This window comes from Dasypus novemcinctus, chromosome 21 (genome assembly GCF_030445035.2).
Source record: "Dasypus novemcinctus isolate mDasNov1 chromosome 21, mDasNov1.1.hap2, whole genome shotgun sequence".
NCBI lineage: Eukaryota > Metazoa > Chordata > Mammalia > Cingulata > Dasypodidae > Dasypus > Dasypus novemcinctus.
Genome location: NC_080693.1, coordinates 43,790,459 through 43,810,282, shown reverse-complemented (window position 1 = coordinate 43,810,282; position 19,824 = coordinate 43,790,459). Strand labels below are relative to the sequence as shown.

The following is a 19,824-nucleotide window of genomic DNA, read 5'->3' as shown; positions in this document are numbered from 1 at the left end:
CTAGACATAAGTAAAAAACCAAAGTCACATTTAGAAACAGGAAGATGTGGCCCAGTCAAAAGAACAAATTAAATCTTCCAAAGAGATACAGAATTTCAAACTGATCAAAGATGTTCACACCATTCTCATAAATCAATTCAAGGAGATGAAAGAAAATATGGCTACAAAGATAAAGGATATTAAGACGACATTGGGGAGACAGCATATGTGGCTGAAGCAGTTGAGCGCCCACCTCCTACATGGGAGGTCCCAGGTTCAGTCTCCAGTGGCTCCTGAAAAAGAAGAAAACCACGGGCAAAACAAACCAACCAACTCAGGGAAGCCAAAGTGGCTCAGTAGTTGAGCAATGGTTTCCCACATACATGGTCCCCGGTACCTAAAAAAAAAAACAATAACAACAACAACACTGGGTGAGCATGATGAAGAATATAAAAGTATAAAAAGAAGTGTGACAGAAATTATGGGGATGACAGACACAAGAGAAGAAATTAAAAATACACTAGAGATTTCTCTAAGGATCTCTGATTGCTTTAAGTGGGAAAAAGATTTTAGATATCACTGTCAAGTTGTTAGGAAGATGCTTATTGCTACTGGGTTGTTCATTGCTTCTAGGATTTTTTCAGTGTTTTAGGCCCAGAAAATCTTTTTTTTTTTTTTAGAAAGAGAAAAATAAATTATGACTTCTTACTATTTCCAATTTACATAAAAAATTACAGGGCTCTTTCCATGCCTAGTGTAGCCATGGCTCATGATCCCAAGAAGCATTTGAAGCATGTACTGCTCCAAAAGCATTGGATACTGGACAAACTTACTGGTGTGTTTACTCCTTGTCTATCCACTGGTCCCCACAAGCTGAAAGAATGTCTCTCCCTCATTCTTTTCTTTTCTCTTTTTCTCCCTAACAAATCAATTTTATTGATACATATTAATAATACATACAATTCATCCTAAGTGTACAATCAATGGTATTTGGTATAATCATATAGTTGTGCATTCATTACTTCAATCATTATTAGAGCATTTTCATTACCTCATCATTTTCTTAAGGAATAGACTTAAGTATGCCCTGACAGGAGATGAAGTAAAAAAGATGTATATGCAGCAGTTAATCAAGATTGACGGCAAGGTCCAAACTGATAAAACTTATCCTGCTGGTTTTATGGATGTTATCAGCATTGACAGAGGGAATTTCCGTCTGATCTGTGATACCAAGAGTCACTTTGCTATTCATCATATTACATCTGAAGAGGCCAAGTACAAGTTGTGCAAAGTGAAGAAGATCTCTGTAGGCACAAAAGGAATCCCTCATTCTGGTGACCCATGATTCCCTCACTATCTGCTACTCTGATCCCCTCATTAAGGTGAATGACACCATTCAAACTGATTTGGAGACAGGTAAGATTATCAGTTTCATAAAGTTCAATACTGGTAACCTGTGTATGGTGACTAGAGATGCTAAACTTGGAAGAATTGGTGTGACTGCCAACAGAGAGAGAGGTATCCTGGCTCTTTTGATGTTGTTCATGTGAGAAATGCCAATAGCAACAGCTTTGCCACCAGGCTTTCCAAAATTTTTGTTATTGGAATAGGCAACAACAATGGATTTCTCTTCCCCGAGATAAGGTATATGCCTCCCAAATGCCACAGAGAGAGACAAGAAACTGGCAGCCAAACAGAGCAGTAGGTGAAATGTTCTTTGACATGAACAGAAACACCTAGTGACTAATTATAATGAAGCATGGGGGAAAAAAATTACAGGGTTTTCAGATATGAGGCTTTTTGGCCAAGTGTCCACAATTTCATATTGTTGAAGCATCTGTTGTGTTCGCGGGGATTACAGCTCTCTATAAGTTTGCTATGGCTGAACCAAGAAAGAAGGTATGTGCAGATTTCTACAGAAACTGTGATTCCACTAAAGATGTGAGGAGATAAGGAAGGCTGGTATCTTTCAGAGTGCAAAGTGATTTCCGAACATCAAGTATTTCTTTGGATTGAGTTCTCTAAATGTTTGTCACTGAACTACCTATGCTCCTGAATTGTGAAACTTGAACATGTTATATTCTTGATAAATAACTAATTAACAAATACTTTTTAAAACTGAAGGATTTTTATTTAACTTCTTGTAGATTTCTATCTTTATAATTTTATTCTGAAAATCTTTGTTCTTAACAACACAACATGTACTATACACATAGTATACATTTTAGTTTGAAAAAAATACACTAGAGGCATACTATAACAGATTTGAACAGACAGAATAAAGAATCAGTGAACTAGAATACAGGACAACTAAAATCTTACAGACAGAAGAACACACAGCAAGAAGAATGGAAATATTGAGCTGTGTCTCAGGGATTTGAATGACAGCACAAAGTACAGAAACATATATACCTTGGGCATCCCAGAAGAAGAAGAGAATGCAAATCCAGAAGAAAGAATATTTGAGGAAATAATGGATAAAAATTTCCCAACTCCTAAGAAAGCATAATTATAATGCCCAAAAAGCACAACATACCCCAACAGAATAAATCCTAACAGAGTTACTCCAAGACATACTAATCAGAGTATGAATTGCCAAAGATGAAGAGAAACTTCTGAAAACAAAAAGAGAAAAGTGATTCATCACAAGATAGAGAGAAATCTGAAAACAGAAAGAGAGAAGGGATTCATCACATAAAAGTGATCCGCAGTAAGACAAAAAACAGATTTCTCATCAGAAACCACGGCACCAATAAGACAATGGTATATTTAAGGTACTGAAGGAAAAAAAACCAAGCCAGCCAAGAATTCTTTATCAGGCAAAAGTGTCCTTCACAAATGAGGAGAGCTTAAAATATTCACAAACAGAAGAAACAAAGATACAAAAAGGTTGACAGTGAAAGGTTACAGAAAGATATTCCATGCAAACAGGAACCAAAAGAGTCGAATAGCTATACTAATACCAGACAAAATAGACTTTAAATGCAAAACTGTTAAAGAAGGACACTACATAACAATAAAAAGGGCAATCCACCAAGAAGAAGTAACAATCATAAATACTTATGCACCTAAACATGGTGCCCCAAAATATATGAAGCAAAACACCAGCAAAACTGAAGGGAGAAATAGATGTCCCTAAAAATAACAGTTGGAGACTTCATCACTCCACTCTCATCAACAGATAGAACATCTAAACAGGATCTATAAGGAAACAGAAAACTTGAGTAATTTGATAAATGAACTAGACCTAACAGACATACAGAACATATACAGAACTCTGCACCCCAAAAGAGCAGGATGTACATTCTTCTCAAGTATACACAGATCATTCTCCAGGATAGACCATATGTTAGGCCACAAAGCAGGTCCCATTAATTTTTAAAGATTGAAACTATACAAAGTCCTCTCTCTGACCATAATGGAATGAAGCTAAAAATCAAAAACAGGCAGAAAACTGGAAAATTCACAAATACATGGAGGTTAAACAATATACTCTTAAACAATCAGTGGGTTAAAGAAGAAATTGCAAGAGAAATCAGTAAATATCTCAAGATGAAAGAAAATGAGGAAACATAATCACAATTTATGGGATGAAGTGAAGACAGTGGTAAGAGGAAATTTATAGGCCTAAACTAGGGGTTGTTAACCTTTTCTGTTCCATAGACCCTCTTCTGCAGTCAAGTGAAATGAATACTACTGTAATTTATTTATCATATACATTGATAAGTTAAGGAAATGCTAGATTTCAGTTAGAGGTCAGAGAAAACAGACATTAAGTTGACTTTTTCAATTCAAGATTGTGGACCCCGGATTAAGAACCCCTGCCCTAAACCCTTACGTTAAAAAGAAGAGTTATACATAGTTGCTATTTCTGGCTATTCTTTTTTTTTTTTTTTTGAGCTACCAGCCCAGGATTGAACCCCAGACCTCATATGTAGGAAACTGGTGCTCAACCACTGAGCCACATCAGCTCCTCTGAGTTGGCTTTTTCATTTCTTTCCTTGTTTGTGTTTTGGGGAGGCACCAGGAACTGAACCTGGGATCTCCCTTGTGGGAAAGCAGGCGCTCAACTGCTTGAGCCATATCTGCTCCCTTCTGGCTATTCTTGCACAATTTATTTATTAAGCACTTTTATTAAGATATTTTCATATATCATAGACCTATCTAAAGTGTACAATCAATGCCTTTTAGTATAATCACAATGTTGTACATTCATCACCACAAAAAATTTTAGAACAATTTCATTACTATAAAGAGAAAAACTCAAAGAATGTACAGCAGGGGAAGCATAGAAAGAAAAAGAGGTAAAGAATTTTGATTTTTTTTGTTTATCATTATTATTGAAATAATGAAAATGCTCCAATGATGATTGAGGTGATGAACACACAACTATGTAATTATATAAAATACCAATGAGTGTATGCTTTGGATGAATTGTATGCTTTATTAATAAGTATAAATAAAATTGATTTGTTTTTTAAAAAAAGCTGAACTAAAATCAAAGCTCTAAATGCACATCTGGAGGAACTAGAAAAAGAACAGCAAACTAATTCCAAGGCAAGCAGAAGGAAAGAAATAACAAAACAAAGACTAGAGCAGAAATAAATGAAATTTATAAGGAAAAAACAACAGAGAGAATTAAAAAACTAAAAGTTGGTTCTTTGAGAAGATCGATAAAATTGACAAATCCTTACCTAGACCAACAAAGAAAAAAAGAGAACATGCAAATAAAATCAGAAAAGTAGTAAGATTACTATTGACCCACAGAAATAATATGTATCATAAGATGATATTATGAACAACTATATTCCAACAAATTAGACAACTTATAGGAAATTGACTAATTCCTAGAAACATGCTTTTAGTTTGCCACAGGCTGCCAATTCAAAATACTAGAATGGGTTGGCTTTACAATAGGGATTTATTACAGTTAAAAGCTTACAGTTCCGAGGCCGTGAAAATGTCCAACCAAGGCATCATCAAAGATTCTGTCTCACCAAAATTTGGCTGCTGGTGATCCTGGACTCCAGACACTTAGCAAGGTAAAATGGCGGCCAGCCTCTGCCTTCTCCTCCAGGCTGACTTTCTTACCCAAGTCAGCTGTGGGAAATCAGGCACAAGGGTCATCTCTCTTCTCTGGGCTGCTCTGCTGATTCTAGACTCTGGCCTCTCTCTCAGCCTCCCAGGGTTTCTCTTTCTAAGGCTGCAGGCGATCCTGGAGTCCTCTCTCACATGGCAAGGTAAAATGGCAGCTCTTTTTCTCTGTGGATCTTTGCATGTTTCTCTCATTCGCAAGAGGGCCGAGACCCATCCTGGGTCACATCTCTCTGAAGTACTCAGATCAAAGGCCCCCAACTGACTTCAATCCAATCCATGGACCCACAACCATAAGAATGGATTAGCTCCAAGTACATGAACTTTCCTGGGATTCACAAAAAGCTTTAAACTGTCACACACAGAAACACTGACTCTAGGAGAAGTAGAAGACCTCAACAGACCAATTACAAGCAAAGAGATTGAATCAGTCATCAAAAAACTCGAACAAAGAAAAGTCCAGGACCAGATGGCTTCATAGGTGAATTCCACCAATCATTCCAAGAAAAATTAATACCAATCCTGCTCAAACTATTCCAAAAAAATTGAGGAGGGAACACATTGTATGAAGCCAATACCATCCTAATACCAAAAATACTATAAGAAAAAAAATTATAGAGCAATTTCTCCTATGAATTTAGATGCGAAAATCCTCAACTAAATACAAATCAAATCCAACAACATGTTAAAAGAAGTATACACCATGATCAAGTGAATTTTATCCCAAGTATGCAAGGGTGGTTAAAAACAAGAAAATCTTGTTTATACTACATTAACAAAATAATAGTGGGGGAAAAAAATCACCTGATTATCTCAATTGATGCAGAAAAGTCACTTAAAATACAGAATCCTTTCTTGATTAAAAACATTTTGAAAAATAGCAATAAAAGGAAACTTCAACATGATAAACAGCATATATGAAAAAGTCACAGCACTGTACTCAATGGTTAAAGACTGAAAGCTTTCCCTCTAAGATGTGGAACAAGACATGGATACCCACTGTGACCAGTATCATTCAACACTATACTGGAAGTTCTAGCCAGAGCAATTAGGCAAGAGAAAGAAATAAAAGACACCCAAACTGGAAAGGAAAAAGTAAAATTTTCATTATTTGCAAGTGACATGATCCCATATATAAAGTCCCAAAAAAGTCTAGAACAAAGCTACTAGAGCTAATAAACAAGTTCAATACCAAAACAGCATGGTATTGGCATAAGGATATATTGATGAATGTTAACTGAGAGTTCTGAAATAGAACCTCACACCTATGCCCAATTGAATTTTTTTTTCTTTTTTTTTTTTTGAGGAGCCAGGACCAGAGATTGAACCCAGGACCTCCTATGCCGGAAGCCAACACTCAACCACTGAGCCACAAAGTTCCCCTGTGTTAGTTTTCCCATTATTTGCTTGGGTTTTTTGGTTGTTGTTTGTTCTGTTTTGTTTTAGGAGGCACTGGGGACCGAACCCAGGACCTCCCATGTGGGAAGCAGACGCCCAACTGCTTGAGCCACATCTGCTCCCATATGCCCAAGTGATTTTTGATAAGGCTATTCAGTCCACACTATTCAGAAAAAATAGGCTCTTCAACAAATGGTTCTGGAAAAACTGGATATTCATATGCAGAAGAATGAAAGAGGACCCTATCTCACACCATATAGAAAAATTAACTCAAGGGAAGCAGATGTGGCTTGTCTACTTCATGGGAGGGTTTGATTCCCAGAGCCTCCTGGTGAAGGCAAGCTGGACTGCACCATGGAGAGCTGGCGGCCCATGGTACAGAGAGTTGGTGGCCCACGCCACAGAGAGCTGGTACAGCAAGATGATGCAAAAAAGGGAGACGCAGAGGAGAGACAATGAGAGACGCAGCAGACTGGGGAGAGATGAGGTGGCTCAAGCAATTTAGTGTCTCTCTCCCACACTGGAGGTCCCGGGATCAGTTCCCGGTGCCTCCTAAAGAGAAAGATGAGAAAAAAAAGACAAGCAGACACACAAAAAAAGACAGTGAATGGACACAGCAGACAGTGAGCACAAACAATAAAGGGAGGGAATAAAAAAAATTTTTTTTAATTAACTCAAAATGGATCAAAGACCTAAATATAAGAACCAGGACTATAAAACTCCTACAAGGAAATGTAGGAAAGCATCTTCAAGATCCTGTGGTAGGGAAGCGGACATGGCTCAACTGATAGAGCATCTACCTACCATATGGGAGGGTCCAGGGTTCCATACCCAAGGCCTCCTGACCTGTGTGGTGAGCTGGCCCACGTGCAGTGCTGCCACACAGGGGCACCCCCACATGGTGGTGCACCACGCACAAGGAGTGTGCCCTGCAAGGAGAGCCGCCCTGTGTGAAAAAAGCACAGCCTGCCCAGGAGTGGCGCTGCACACATGGAGAGCTGAGGCAGCAAGATGACACGACAAAAAAGACGCAGTTTCCCAGTGTCACCGAGGGTGCAAGCAGACACAGAAGAACACACAGAGAGCAGACAACTGGGGGTGGGGGTGGGGATAAATAAATATATATATTAAAAAAAGGTCTTGTGGTAGGCAAAGTTTTCTTAGACTTTACACCAAAGCACATACAAGAAAAGAAAAAAAATAGATAAATGTGACCTCCTCAAAATTAATAGCTTTTGTGCATCAAAGGACTTTGCAAAGAAACAGGCAGCACCAGAAACAAAGCAAAAGAAGCAGAGGCTGTTGGCCCAGGTTGAGAAGAAAGGTGCCAGCAAAGGGTATGTCCCCATTAAGAGGCCACCTGTGCCTCAAGCAGGGTTGAACACTGTCACCACCTTGATGGAAAAGAAGGCCCAGCTGGTGGTCACTGCACATGATGTGGACCCCATCAAGCTGGCTGTCTTCCTGCCTGCCTTGTGCTGTAAGATGGGGGTTCCCTACTTTATCATCAAGGGAAAGGCCAGGCTGGAACGGCTAGTCCACAGAAGGATCTGCACCACCATCACCTTCATTCAGGTCAACATGTAAGACAAAGGAGCACTAGCTAAGCTGGTGGAAGCGAGATCCACCATCACTGACGAGACAATGTTCTGGGTCCAAAATCCATGGCTCACATTGCCTAGCTAAAGAAGGCAAAGGCTAAAGAGCTTGCCACTAAACTGGGCTAAATGTACACAGCTGAATTTTCTGCACATAAAAATAAAAATTCCAAAAGAAATGGACAAAAAACTTGAACAGACTTTTTTTCTAAGAGGAAATATAAATGGCTAAAAAGCACATGAAAAAAAAAAGTTCATCATAACTATTAGAGAAATGCAAATAAAAAACCACAATGAGATATTTCACACACTCTATTAAGAGGACAGAAAACTACAGGAGAGGCTGTGGAGAAATAGGAACACTCATTCATTGCTGGTAGGAATTTAAAATGGTGCAGTCACTGTGGAAGATGGTTTGGTTGTTCCTCAGGAAGTTAAGTATAGAATTACCATATGATCTAGCAATCCTGCTACTAGATATATACCCAGGAGAACTAAAGCAGGGTTCAATCAGATATTTGTATACCGATGTTCGCAGCATGATTATTCACAGATGCCAAAAAATGAAAGCAACCCAAGTGTCTATCAACCAATTAAAGGATAAACAAAATGTGGATGTACATACAATGGAATATTATTCAGCCATAAAACCAAAGGAAATCCTGATGTATGCCACAACATGGATGAACCCTGAATACAATATATTGAGTGAAATAAGCTAGACAAATAATAGATAGAACTATTTTAATAAACTCACCTCAGTTTTAACAAAGATAACAACTATTTAAGAAAAAATATGACAGTTATAAAAAAGTACCACCATCTATTGTGACAAACGTTCTACAATAATACAAGGTGTTAGTGGCGGGGTCGTATACAGGAATCGTGTATTTAATGCATAACTGTTTTGTAAACTCATAATTTCTCTTAAAAAAAAAATTAGCTGAGAGGCAGATACTATAAAGTAGTGCTCCTCTCACAGTGGTCTGCAACCACAAGGATCTTTACAGGGATCCTGCAAAGTCAAAACTATTTTCATAATCATTCTAAGACTTTATTTGCCTTTTTCACTATGTTGACATTTGCAATTATAGGTTCAAAAGCAATGGTGGGTAAATTCCTGGTGCCTTAGCAGGAGTCAAGGCAGTTGGCACCAAACTCAAGAGTAGTCATTGTATTTTTCATAGCCACCCACTCAGTTAAAAAAAAAGAAAAAAGCAAATCAGTTATACTTAAGAATGTCCTTGACAATGCAATAAAAACAAATTTTATTAAATCTCAACCTATTAGTCTTTTTAATACTATGCATGAAAAGGGAAATATGCACAAGCTTCTGCTGTATGCTATAGCTGTCTACAGGAAAAGCACTTGTCATTGTGATTGAATTAGGAACTGAACTATCAACACTGATTTAAGGACTACCATTTTGCCTGAAAGGCTGACAAACTATGTTACTTTAGGGCATTTGGCATACATTTTCTTGAAAATGAACAATGTGAGCTTTTCACTTCAAGAAAAACAACTGGCAGTACTTGTCAATGATAAAATTCTTGAAAGCTCTCATTTTGAAAAACATGCCTCAACTACTTAAAGATTTTTCTGATGAAATCAGTAATAATATTAACAAACATAATTTTTAAAAAACATTGTATAATGAAATGCATCAATATTTGGAAGATCTGCATTAACTCAGTGAATCATTTCTCAAATGACTAATGCTCAAATTACAAAAATATACATGGACAAAGAACATTCAAAATGAAAGACTAATGGATCTGGATGTAAGAGCATGAAAAGTTCAATTATAAGGTTCAGGATTCCATTGCAAATAACCTTAAGAAACTACCACTTTGGTGTAAAATACCCAAAATTATCTGAAAAGATTAATAGAACATTCCTCTTTTCCTACTACAGATCTTAGGCTGCTTTGTCTTCATATACTTCAGGAAAACAACACAGCACAACAGACTGAATTTCTTCTTCACAGAATAAAATATGTTGACTTGGAGACTGTATGATGAGTGTATTTTCATTTGAATTGTCTTTCTTTGGGCGGGGTGGGGCGGTGGCAGGAATCCACAAAAACGGAATAGTTCAATGTGTCCAGGAAAAAGGTGAGTAGACTAATGTGGTAGAAATGTGGGTAACAGATACAAATGAATGAGGACGAAGATGGACCGGGAAGAGCTTGGCCTGTGGATTACAAACTGAAGAGTTTAAGTTTATTTTATAGAAAATGAAGGAGCCATCCATGAAATCTGGACGGAGGTTATTTTTTTAACTGCATTTCCTGTGTTCAAGACTTCCATATACTCATTTTATATAAATTTGGTTAAACTTGAAAAAAAAAAAAAAACCTGTTAGAAAATTGGATCTGTGTTATTCAGCCTGGAGTCTAGGGCTCAAAACTATGCATCATAAGGGTGAAAGCTTGATTCAAAAAATATGCATATATAATACAAAACAAACAAACACGCTTATGTAAAAGACATGCACATTCACATTTAACAGATGGCTCCTGCTGTATTAAAATATGCTCATCAGGGTTTATACATAAACTTTTTTTAGTCAGTTAACTCAAAATGTCCATATTTTTTCAGTCCTTAAAGTTCAAACACATGACATTCGTCTTGCTCCAAGTGTACTGGAATAAACAGGACTCTAAATAGTTCTTTGTTGTCTAATCTTCCTCTGTCTTGTTGCCTTGCTGTCTACTTCTAGTTGCTCTGCAGTCAATATGACATATTTCTAGAATATACTGCAGTGCTTTTGCTTCTACCCTCCCTACACAAAAACAAAACAAATCCATATTAAGGGGCTTCTCTGATTGGATGGGAAAAGCTTCCAACAAGCCGAATGGTTGGTCTATGAGTCAATCAAATAATTCTGGGTAGAAAGCCAAGCAAATGGAAAACAGACTTGGAAAGCGGCTGGTCTGCAATTTTATGAAAATACCTTTTGAAAATGTTCTGTATTTGACAATTCTTTGACTGTTTTCCGTTTCTGTCCCTCTGTTGAAAACAAAACAACTTTATTATGCTTCCATATACAAGAGTTGTGTTTTTTTAATGCCAGAAGAGTATTATCTTTTCTTTTTCTATAAAAAAGATTCATGTGCTTTATTCACAGCAATGAATAAAAACAACCGTAGTCGTGTATGATAACAGGTACGGAAACAATTTGTAGAGAAAAATTGGCGGCTTTAGAAAACACTTAAAATTTAGGTGAAATTACACTTTCAAACTTTCGGAGCTCCTACGCTCCGCTTAATTTTTACGAAATTAAGGCCCCGATTTCCTTTTAGTATATCAGTAATTCTTTACCTTTTGTTACTTTGACGGTTATTTACAACTTGTAAGTACTTTTAACCAGAAATTGTTGAGAACTATCTGGCAGCATTACCTAAGACAACAACCAGAACAGTCTGTACTTATAATAAAAAGCTCTAGCAGAATTTAATACACACCCTTAACACGGGGCGTTTACGAAATAACACGTTTAGTGCTTTTATTTTTCATATCTGGTCATATATAGTGTAAGCATAAAGATCCTAAAAACACTTTATAATCACGATAACGGAATACTTGATTCTACCAGCCAGCCCAGGTCAATTTGGAGAACTGACACCACCAGTAGGAGGCAACCGAGACGAGCAAGTCCTTCATGAGGAAAATTATGACAGATTCTAAAGAAACACTATAATTTTTGCCACCTCCCGCTTCCTTCGCGTAGTCCGGGCAGCGCGAGGTTTCAAACATTTTTTCGCTGGCGGCAGCCCACCAGTGAAGCAGAGAAGGATAGGGCTGCTTTCCAGTGATCCTCGGAGGATGGAAATAAAGAGAAGGTCCGGCTGCAGGGAGACAGCAAACCTATCTTTTTTCCCAAGGCCAATTTGCCCTCACCTCCAACTTTAAAGCGCTATTTGACCGAGAAGTCTTCACTTCTATAAATTTACACTTTGATACCGATCTTAGGTGTCGGCGGCCCACGCGGCGCCGGTGCCAAAAGCTGTAAAAGGCCTGAAAAAGAGAAGGGCGCCAAACAAGCCACAGAACTTACCCAGTTTCTTCCACATGGCGAGGTGACAAGCGAGAAAGCCTTTGCGGATGGCAGCGCAAACCTTCCCCGGCTCGGACGAGGTGAAACCCTTCTGCTTCTTGATGAAACCCCACAAGTGCTCTCGGGCAAACTGTGCCGCCTCCCGCCCACCGTGCCCGTCGCACACTGCGAAAAATGCCACAGAGGAACGCCGGCGGCAGCAGCGGCCGGGAGCCGGCGAGACCCCGGCGTCCGCAGGAAGATCGCGAGCTGCTCGGGTGGCCAAGGATGGGCCTTTCCCCGAGACTTCGCTGCCAGGAAGAGCCGGCGGCGGCGGTGACGGCTGCGGAGGCGACGGCTGAGAGGGCGAGCTTCGCGGCCAGGGCTTTTCTTCAGTCGTCTGATCGGGCTCCACAACGATCTGAGTAACGTCCTCCATGTACTTCCTCCCGCCCTGGTCGGAGAAGACGCTCACTCCCAGCGAGTACAACCCCGCCATAGCCGGCTGGTCCGGATCCCGCCGGTTCCCGGGAATCCGCCGAATCCGGCGGCGGGAGACAGACTGCGCGCTCGCGGGTCAACTATTGTTTATCTTCGAAGACGCCGAGAGGGGGGAGGGGGCGGTCCCGGAGTGGGGTTGGGAGGGGGCGCGATGTCTGTACTCTTCCGCGAGAGCTGGGCCTGAGCGCTAAGACGACGGGAGCCGAGCAGCTGCGCGTGCGCAATGCGCTTGACCCGCCTGCTCGCGCCCACCACGCAAATCAGGTGCTCTCCAGACTTTCGTCGCTCGGGTACCTCAGGCTCTACCAATCCCGAGTCGAGCTGGGAGCCCGCCCTCCGTCCCTGATTTTCGCTCCGCCTTGTAACGGCCGCGTTCCCTCCTCCTACCCGGGGCCCTGGTCCCGCGCTCACCTGAATTCATTTTTCCATCTCAGCGCGCATTTCGCTTTCCGAGTTTTTTGTGGGTGCTAAGCGACTTAGTCACCTTTTTGTTCAGTACCCGGGATCCTCATGCGGCCTAATTGCCGTTCGCGACCCGCTGCTCTTCTTGAGGGAAAAACAGTATGAGCGCGGGCTTTCCACATGGAGAATCTTAGGGAAAAAGACCTCCATTCTTTGACGTGAAATGGCGGGAAACTTCCCTTGGAAAGTGGTTTGTGAAGAATCTGGGAAAGTGTGGCACTCTTTATCTGGGTTTAGGTGGGCTATAACCGACTGAAAGCTGAAGGAGGGAGGCAATCGGTTTTGTTAAGAAAACTCGGGAAATTTTAACCTTAGCTGCGCAGTCTCATTTCACGTAACTAGGAATGTCGGAGACTTAACTGTTGTATTTTAACTAACTCTTGACAGATGTTCTCAGCGTTTGTTAAACGTAAGTACTTTTTACAGCTAGCCCTGGGTAGAGCATTTCACTCCTCCGGTGTCGTATAACTTGAAAATGGCTTACAAAAATTTCCTATCTTAAGCCAAGCGTTCCAGTTACCTAAAAATTTGATTATCAACTTCTGCCATCCTCTTATAGGTCACAAATGCGCTAAAATTCTTTGCACTGATTTTCACGGAATTAAAGTAACCCTCAGAGTGAGTATGTTAGTTTGTTCTTAGAAGTAAACGTTCTTGTAATGCATCAATTTTAAATTCACTCTTGGGACTATTTCACCATCAGCTTTGCTCTGCACTTTCTTGTATTGATATAGCCTGTGCATTAAAACAAAATTATTTCCAAGAGTACCTAGTCTCCAAGATGGTCAAATAAGCAATATAGGCCCTGCAGTCTTTGAATGTTCAGAAGGGATGTGAGACTGAATGTGTATTCAGGGCTGCCTCCAGACGATGTGGAAGATATGCTAATCCAAACTGGCTTGGATGTGGAGAATATGTAACTCACCGGGAGGAAATAACCTATCTGATACTAAGATCTGAAGAACCTAACCAAAGGTCTGTTTACCATCACTGTTAGTCTTCCTAATCCTATATCCTCTGTATAAAAGGGTCTGTAAAAGGCTGTTCGGGGCTCGGTTTTTAGGACAAGAGTCCGCCGAGCCCGGCCGGTCGAAATAAACCAACTTCCTTCTCGGTATTCTCTCGTGTCCTGGCCTTCGAAACCGCGCCTATCCGAATTTCTCCACTACAGTATAGCCTTTGAGATTTTCAAATAGAATGATACTAGTATAGAAATGGGAACAGGAAAAATGTCCATACAAACAACTGACACTAGAAATACAAATAGGAAGAATCTTTATACAATTAAAATACAAATAAGCAAAATCAGCTCAAGAAACTAAGTCATTTAAATAGATTATCAGGGAAGTGGACTTGGCCCAATGGATAGGGCATCTACCTACCACATGGGAGGTCCCGGGTTCAAACCCAGGCCTCCTTGACCCTTGTGGAGCTGGCCCATGCGCAGTGCTAATGCACACAAGGAGAGCCCTGCCACACAGGTGTCCTGCGTAGGGGAGCCCCACACGCAAGGAGTTTGTCCCTTAAGGAGAGCCACCCAGCGCGAAAGAAAGTACAGCCTGCCCAAGAAAGGCACTGCACACACGGAGAGCTGACACAGCAAGAAGATGCAACAAAAAGAAACACAGATTCTGGGTGATGCTGATAAGGATAGAAGCAGTCACAGAAGAACACACAGCAAATGGACACAGCAGACAACTGGGGATAGGGGGGGAAGAGGAGGGGAGAGAAATCTTTAAAAACTAGATTATCATAGAACACATGGAGTGTACTCAAAACTATCCTCTACTCCCAAAATAAACTTGACCATAAATATACTTGGAAAATCACAGCTTGTCAGGGGCAATCATAATTCTGTTATCAAATGTAATAATTAACACTGAAAAGGAAATCTATGGACATTATTTTATAATTTTGAATGCAAAAATCCTAAATGAAACAGCAATTTAATATAGTAGCTTGCATACCACAAAACCCTCAGGAGAAAACAATTTGTGTGATTCTATTTTATTCAATTTAAATATTACCTACTTACCCCCAAAACTTTATTCTGACTCTTCTCCTAAGGTACTCATCAACTTCCTGTTCCAACTGAAACCCAATTTAGCACCTCACAACTTTTCCAATACAAGTTTTTTCTGTTGGCCTGCTTATCTTAGGCCTGCTCCAAATCATTAATTTTCCTTTGTTTTAATTTGCTAAAGGTTGCGAGAATGCAATATTCTAAAAATAGGTTGGCTTTTACAATAGGGATTAATTAGCTTAAAAACTTAACTTTTGGAAAGCACCTGGGCCTCAAGCAATCCCAACTCCAGTGATTGGACTCCAGTCAACCATATAGGAGGTGTAGGGTTCGATTCCTGGGGCCTCATGGTGAAGGCAAACTGGCCTGCACAGTGAGCTGGCCCAAGTGGAGTGCTGGCCCATGCAGCAAGTCAGCCAGAGCAGAAAGCTGGTATGGCAAAATGATGCAACAAAAAGAGGAGGAAAGCGGCTGTGGCTCAATCAGTTGGGCTCCTGTCTACCATATGGGAGGCCCTGGGTTTGCGTCCCAGGGCCTCCTTGTGAAGGCAGGCTAGTGCACACACTGCAGAGAGCTGCCTGGCCTGCAAAGAGCCACAGAGTGCCAATTCAGCAAGGTGATGCAACAAAAAGGGAGACAAGTAAAAAAACACAAGAATGTACAGTGACTGGACAGAGAGCAGACAATAAGCAAGCCTCAAGGGGGGGAATAAATAAAAATACACAGAAGAACACACAGCAACTGGATACAGAGAGCGGACAGCAAGCAAGGCGCAAGGGGGTGGTAAAAAACTTTTTTTTAGAGACAGGAGAGACAATAAGAGATGCAGCAGACCAGGGAGCACCTTTCTCCCATTCTGGAAGGTCCCAGGATCAGTTCCTGGTGCCGCGAAAAGAGAAAACAAGCTGACACAAAAGAATGCACAGCACCAAACAGACTAAAGCGGGGGGGGGTGTGGGGTGTGTGTGTGTGTGTGCAATAAATGATAAACTTTAAAATAAAAAAAAAGCTTACACTTTTGAACCTGAAGATCAGCTGCCAGCAAACCTATACTCCCCTTCTCCTCCAGTTGCGGCTTCCTCCAGCTTTCTCCCTGCTCTGGTTTTCTCTCTCCCATGTTCTAAGATTTCAGCTTCTAGCTTCCAGGACCTTCTCTCTCAACTTCTGGGGGCTGTTTTCTCTGTCTCTGTGGTTCACTCACTCCACATTCATCCATTTATAAAGGAATCCAGTAAGAGAATTAAGACTCACCCTGAGTCACACCTTACTGAAATAATGTAACCAAAGGTTCTCACCTACATTAGGTTCACACCCACAGGAATGGACCAGTTTAAGAACATAATTTTCTGGGATCCACAAAAGTCTCAAACTACCACATCTTCCTTCTTCAAAAACCCAAGCTCTTTTAAATTTAATGCCAACTGCCACTATTTCATTACACTGCCAACTGCTGATGCCTCATAACTATTCCCATCATTCATGGTCCACTGCCTTCTTCCATATTTTTGTCACCCCTCAGCCACTTTGTTTTTCAAAATGTTATCCACATTTTCCATCCATTATCCTACCTTCTCAGTTCCTTATCCTCTTATTCATGTGGCCTTGCTACTATCAAAAGCAACCCCTTCTCTTGTTATCTTTATCCTAACTCTTCTTTCCTCAAGAGCTTTGCTCCAACAATTATCCTTTCTTGCTCCTGCCTCCACAATTTCCCCCTTTCTACTAGATCATTTCCATCTGCATACAAACATATTCTTGTTTCTATCTTAAATGAAAAGACCACTTGACCTCTTATGCTACCCTATTTCTCTGTTCCCTTCAGAGCAAAAAAATTTCAGAGTTGTCTCTAGCTAGGTGCTACTTCCAGTTACTACCTCAATAGTTTCTTAACCCATTCCCATCAGACAGCCATCGTCATAAAGCCACTAAAAGTGCTTTTATAAATATCCAGACATCTCTGCAAAGCTAATGATGACCTTTCTACTTACTGACTTCTTAGCACATTGAACCATTGCTTCCTTCTTGCTACTTCCTTTGACTTCTAAGAGATTTTCCTGATTTTCTTCCTATTCATTAACTGACCACCTCTTCTCATTTTCCTTTACTGATTTCTACTCAACAGGATCTCAGATTGTTGGGTGTGTGCAAGACTTTGCCCTGCACTCTTTCCCCTACCTATGCACTTTCCCTAGGAAACACCATCTGTGACCATGCCTTTAAAAAAAACAGCCAGCAATTTTACATGAGTGGATTCTTCTTGCAATTCAGATCTCAGTTAAATATAAATGTACTTTCCTAACCATTTATACTATTTTAATTCTCTAGAGGACTACCCCCCACACCCCCTTTTTTTTTAAGGTGCCAGGGCTGGGAATCGAACGTGGGATTGCATATGTGGGAAGCCAACACTCAACCACTGAGGTATACCAGCTCTTTCTTTTTTAAATTTATTTTGTCTGTCTCTCCCAATTAGAGTATCAGCTCTATGAGAACTTGTCTTGTTCTCCAAAGATGGGCCAACTGACATGACACTGACCTCCATCTGCCATGACCATAGAACCTGTGGGTCTCTGTAGCCCTCAGAAGAACCAATACCTGGGGTTGTATCTACTTTATCTGTCTCTGGGACTCTGCTCAGGTGTGCATAAGGGCAACCCCTCTGATAACCTCCCGGCTCTTTTTTAGAGACTCATAGCTATATAAACTCATTTGTTCTTTCCATTTCCCCCTTGATTTAGGTCAAAAAGCATTTTTAACTGCTGTTATTATATGTAGACAGAGATATTCTGCTGGTCCAAGGTGAAACTTTTATTCAAGGTCATTTTCTAGTTATGTCATCAGCTGGTACTTGGTATTGCTCTCTCGGCACGAGGGAGGCTCATCCCCGGGAGTCATGTCCCACACAGGGGGGAAGGCAACAAATTTACATGCTGAGTTTGGCTTTGAGACTGGCCACATTTGAACAACACGGAGGCTCTCAGGAGCTAACCCTTAGGCACACTGCTGCTCTAGGCCTTGTTCTTATTCAGGTGCACAGGCTCACAAGCATAGCCATTAGTATCAGGGGCTCATTGTTGGACCTTCATTCTTTTTTTGGTCTTTGGCATTGCACTTGGGGGATTGTTGCTGTTCCTTTCACCCAGAGCTATCTAAAGCACCTCTTTGCAAGTTCCAGGATACCAGAAGAGCATCCCGCAACCTCCTTGAAAAAATGGAAGGAGAAGACTGCCCAACTGCAGAGAAGACTTATAAGTAGAGCACTCCATGCCACAGAGGCTGGTGACCATCCTCCACTGGAGGCACAAGCCGCCTCAGGAGCTATTCCATGGCTGGAATTGAAAGCTCCACTTCCCAAAAATGGGGGAGGAAGAGACAGTTAGGCACCAACTTCAGCTACTGATTAGTAAATTTGGTGGGCTAAAGTATATCCTAAGAACAGCTAAAGTTTTAGCCTGTCCAGTTCAGAAAGAGGACAATAGCTGCCATCTTTACTCTGTACCTGGCACAAGTGGAAGGGGGGCAGATTCAAAATCACAGTACTGGTAAGGACTAGCTTCTTTTCATCCAGATCAGGTTGCAGCTCTAGCATAAGCCCCAGTGCCACCTCCAGCAGGGAAGAAGCTGCAGGGACTTGCACCAGCCTCTATGGAAAATATAGGCCATGCAGTGATCATCCTACACTGGCCGTGCAAGACACCTCAGGAGCTATTCTGAGTATGGAGTTGGAAACTCCATTTCCCAAAAACAGGGGAGGAAAAGATGGTTGGCCACCGACTTCAGCTACTGATTAGTAAAATCAGCTGGCTAAAGTATAGCGCTAAGAACAGCTAAAGTTTGAACATATCCAAGTTGGAAAGTGGCTGGTAGGCCATTTTGACTCTGCCTCCAGTTGAAGGGAAGCCCGGCTGACTGAAAATCACAGTGACAGTAGAGACTGATTTCTTTCACCCAGAATGGCCTGCAGCCCAAACCTAGGCTTCAACCCCACCTCTAGCAGGAAGGAAGCTGATGGGCCTTACATGACCCTATTCAGGTAACTTCAGATACATTTGGCTGGCACGGATTGAATAATTGGAAGACTACTGGAGCACTTGCTGTCATCTTGAACCCACACTGCATAAATAGCTGCCCACACTTGCAGCTCCATCCATGTCCCAGGCAGGGGAGAAAGGGGTATGAAGCTTCAATACTCCTCTGGGTAACTACAGTCTAGGCCTGCATGACTTGGCTTATTCCATATGGCTGTGGCTCTGTCCCTACCCCTGGCAAAAGAGAAAGTTGGGAAAAGTTTCATCAGTCCTTGGGGCAATGAAGGCAGCTTGATCCTCCACAACTTATAGCACTAACTACGTCCTTGTCTCCTACTACACAACCAGCAAGGGAGAAAGGATAGGAAGCCCTAAACTAAACAGAAATACTCTAGTAAGGCAGATGCCAAAACACCAACAAAAAATTACAATCCACACCAAGAAACAGGAAGATGTGGCCCAGTTAAAGGAACAAGACAAGCCTCCAGATGACCTAAAGGAGTTGAGACAACTAATCATAGATGTTCAAACAAATCTCCTTAATAAATTCAATGAGATGGCTAAAGAGATTAAAGATATTAAGAAGACACTGGATGAGCACAAAGAAGAATTTGAAAGCATACATAGAAAAATAACAGATCTTATGGGAATGAAAGACACAATAAATGAAATAAAAAATACATTGAAATCATATAATAGCAGA

At 40.9% G+C, this 19,824-nt stretch overlaps 1 protein-coding gene and 1 pseudogene across 1 annotated transcript in view; one reads left to right on the top strand and one right to left on the bottom strand.

The window, feature by feature from the left end:
• PPM1D (protein phosphatase, Mg2+/Mn2+ dependent 1D) overlaps positions 1–12,915 on the bottom strand; it is a 101,148-nt gene extending 88,233 nt beyond the window's left edge. The window contains exon 1 of the mRNA XM_004450305.4: positions 12,129–12,915. Coding sequence (XP_004450362.1) covers positions 12,129–12,606 — 478 coding nt within the window. The 5' untranslated portion in view covers positions 12,607–12,915. The remainder of the gene's footprint in view (positions 1–12,128) is intronic.
• LOC139437213 (small ribosomal subunit protein eS4-like) lies at positions 742–8,058 on the top strand (annotated as a pseudogene).
• Positions 12,916–19,824: the final 6,909 nt, after the last annotated feature.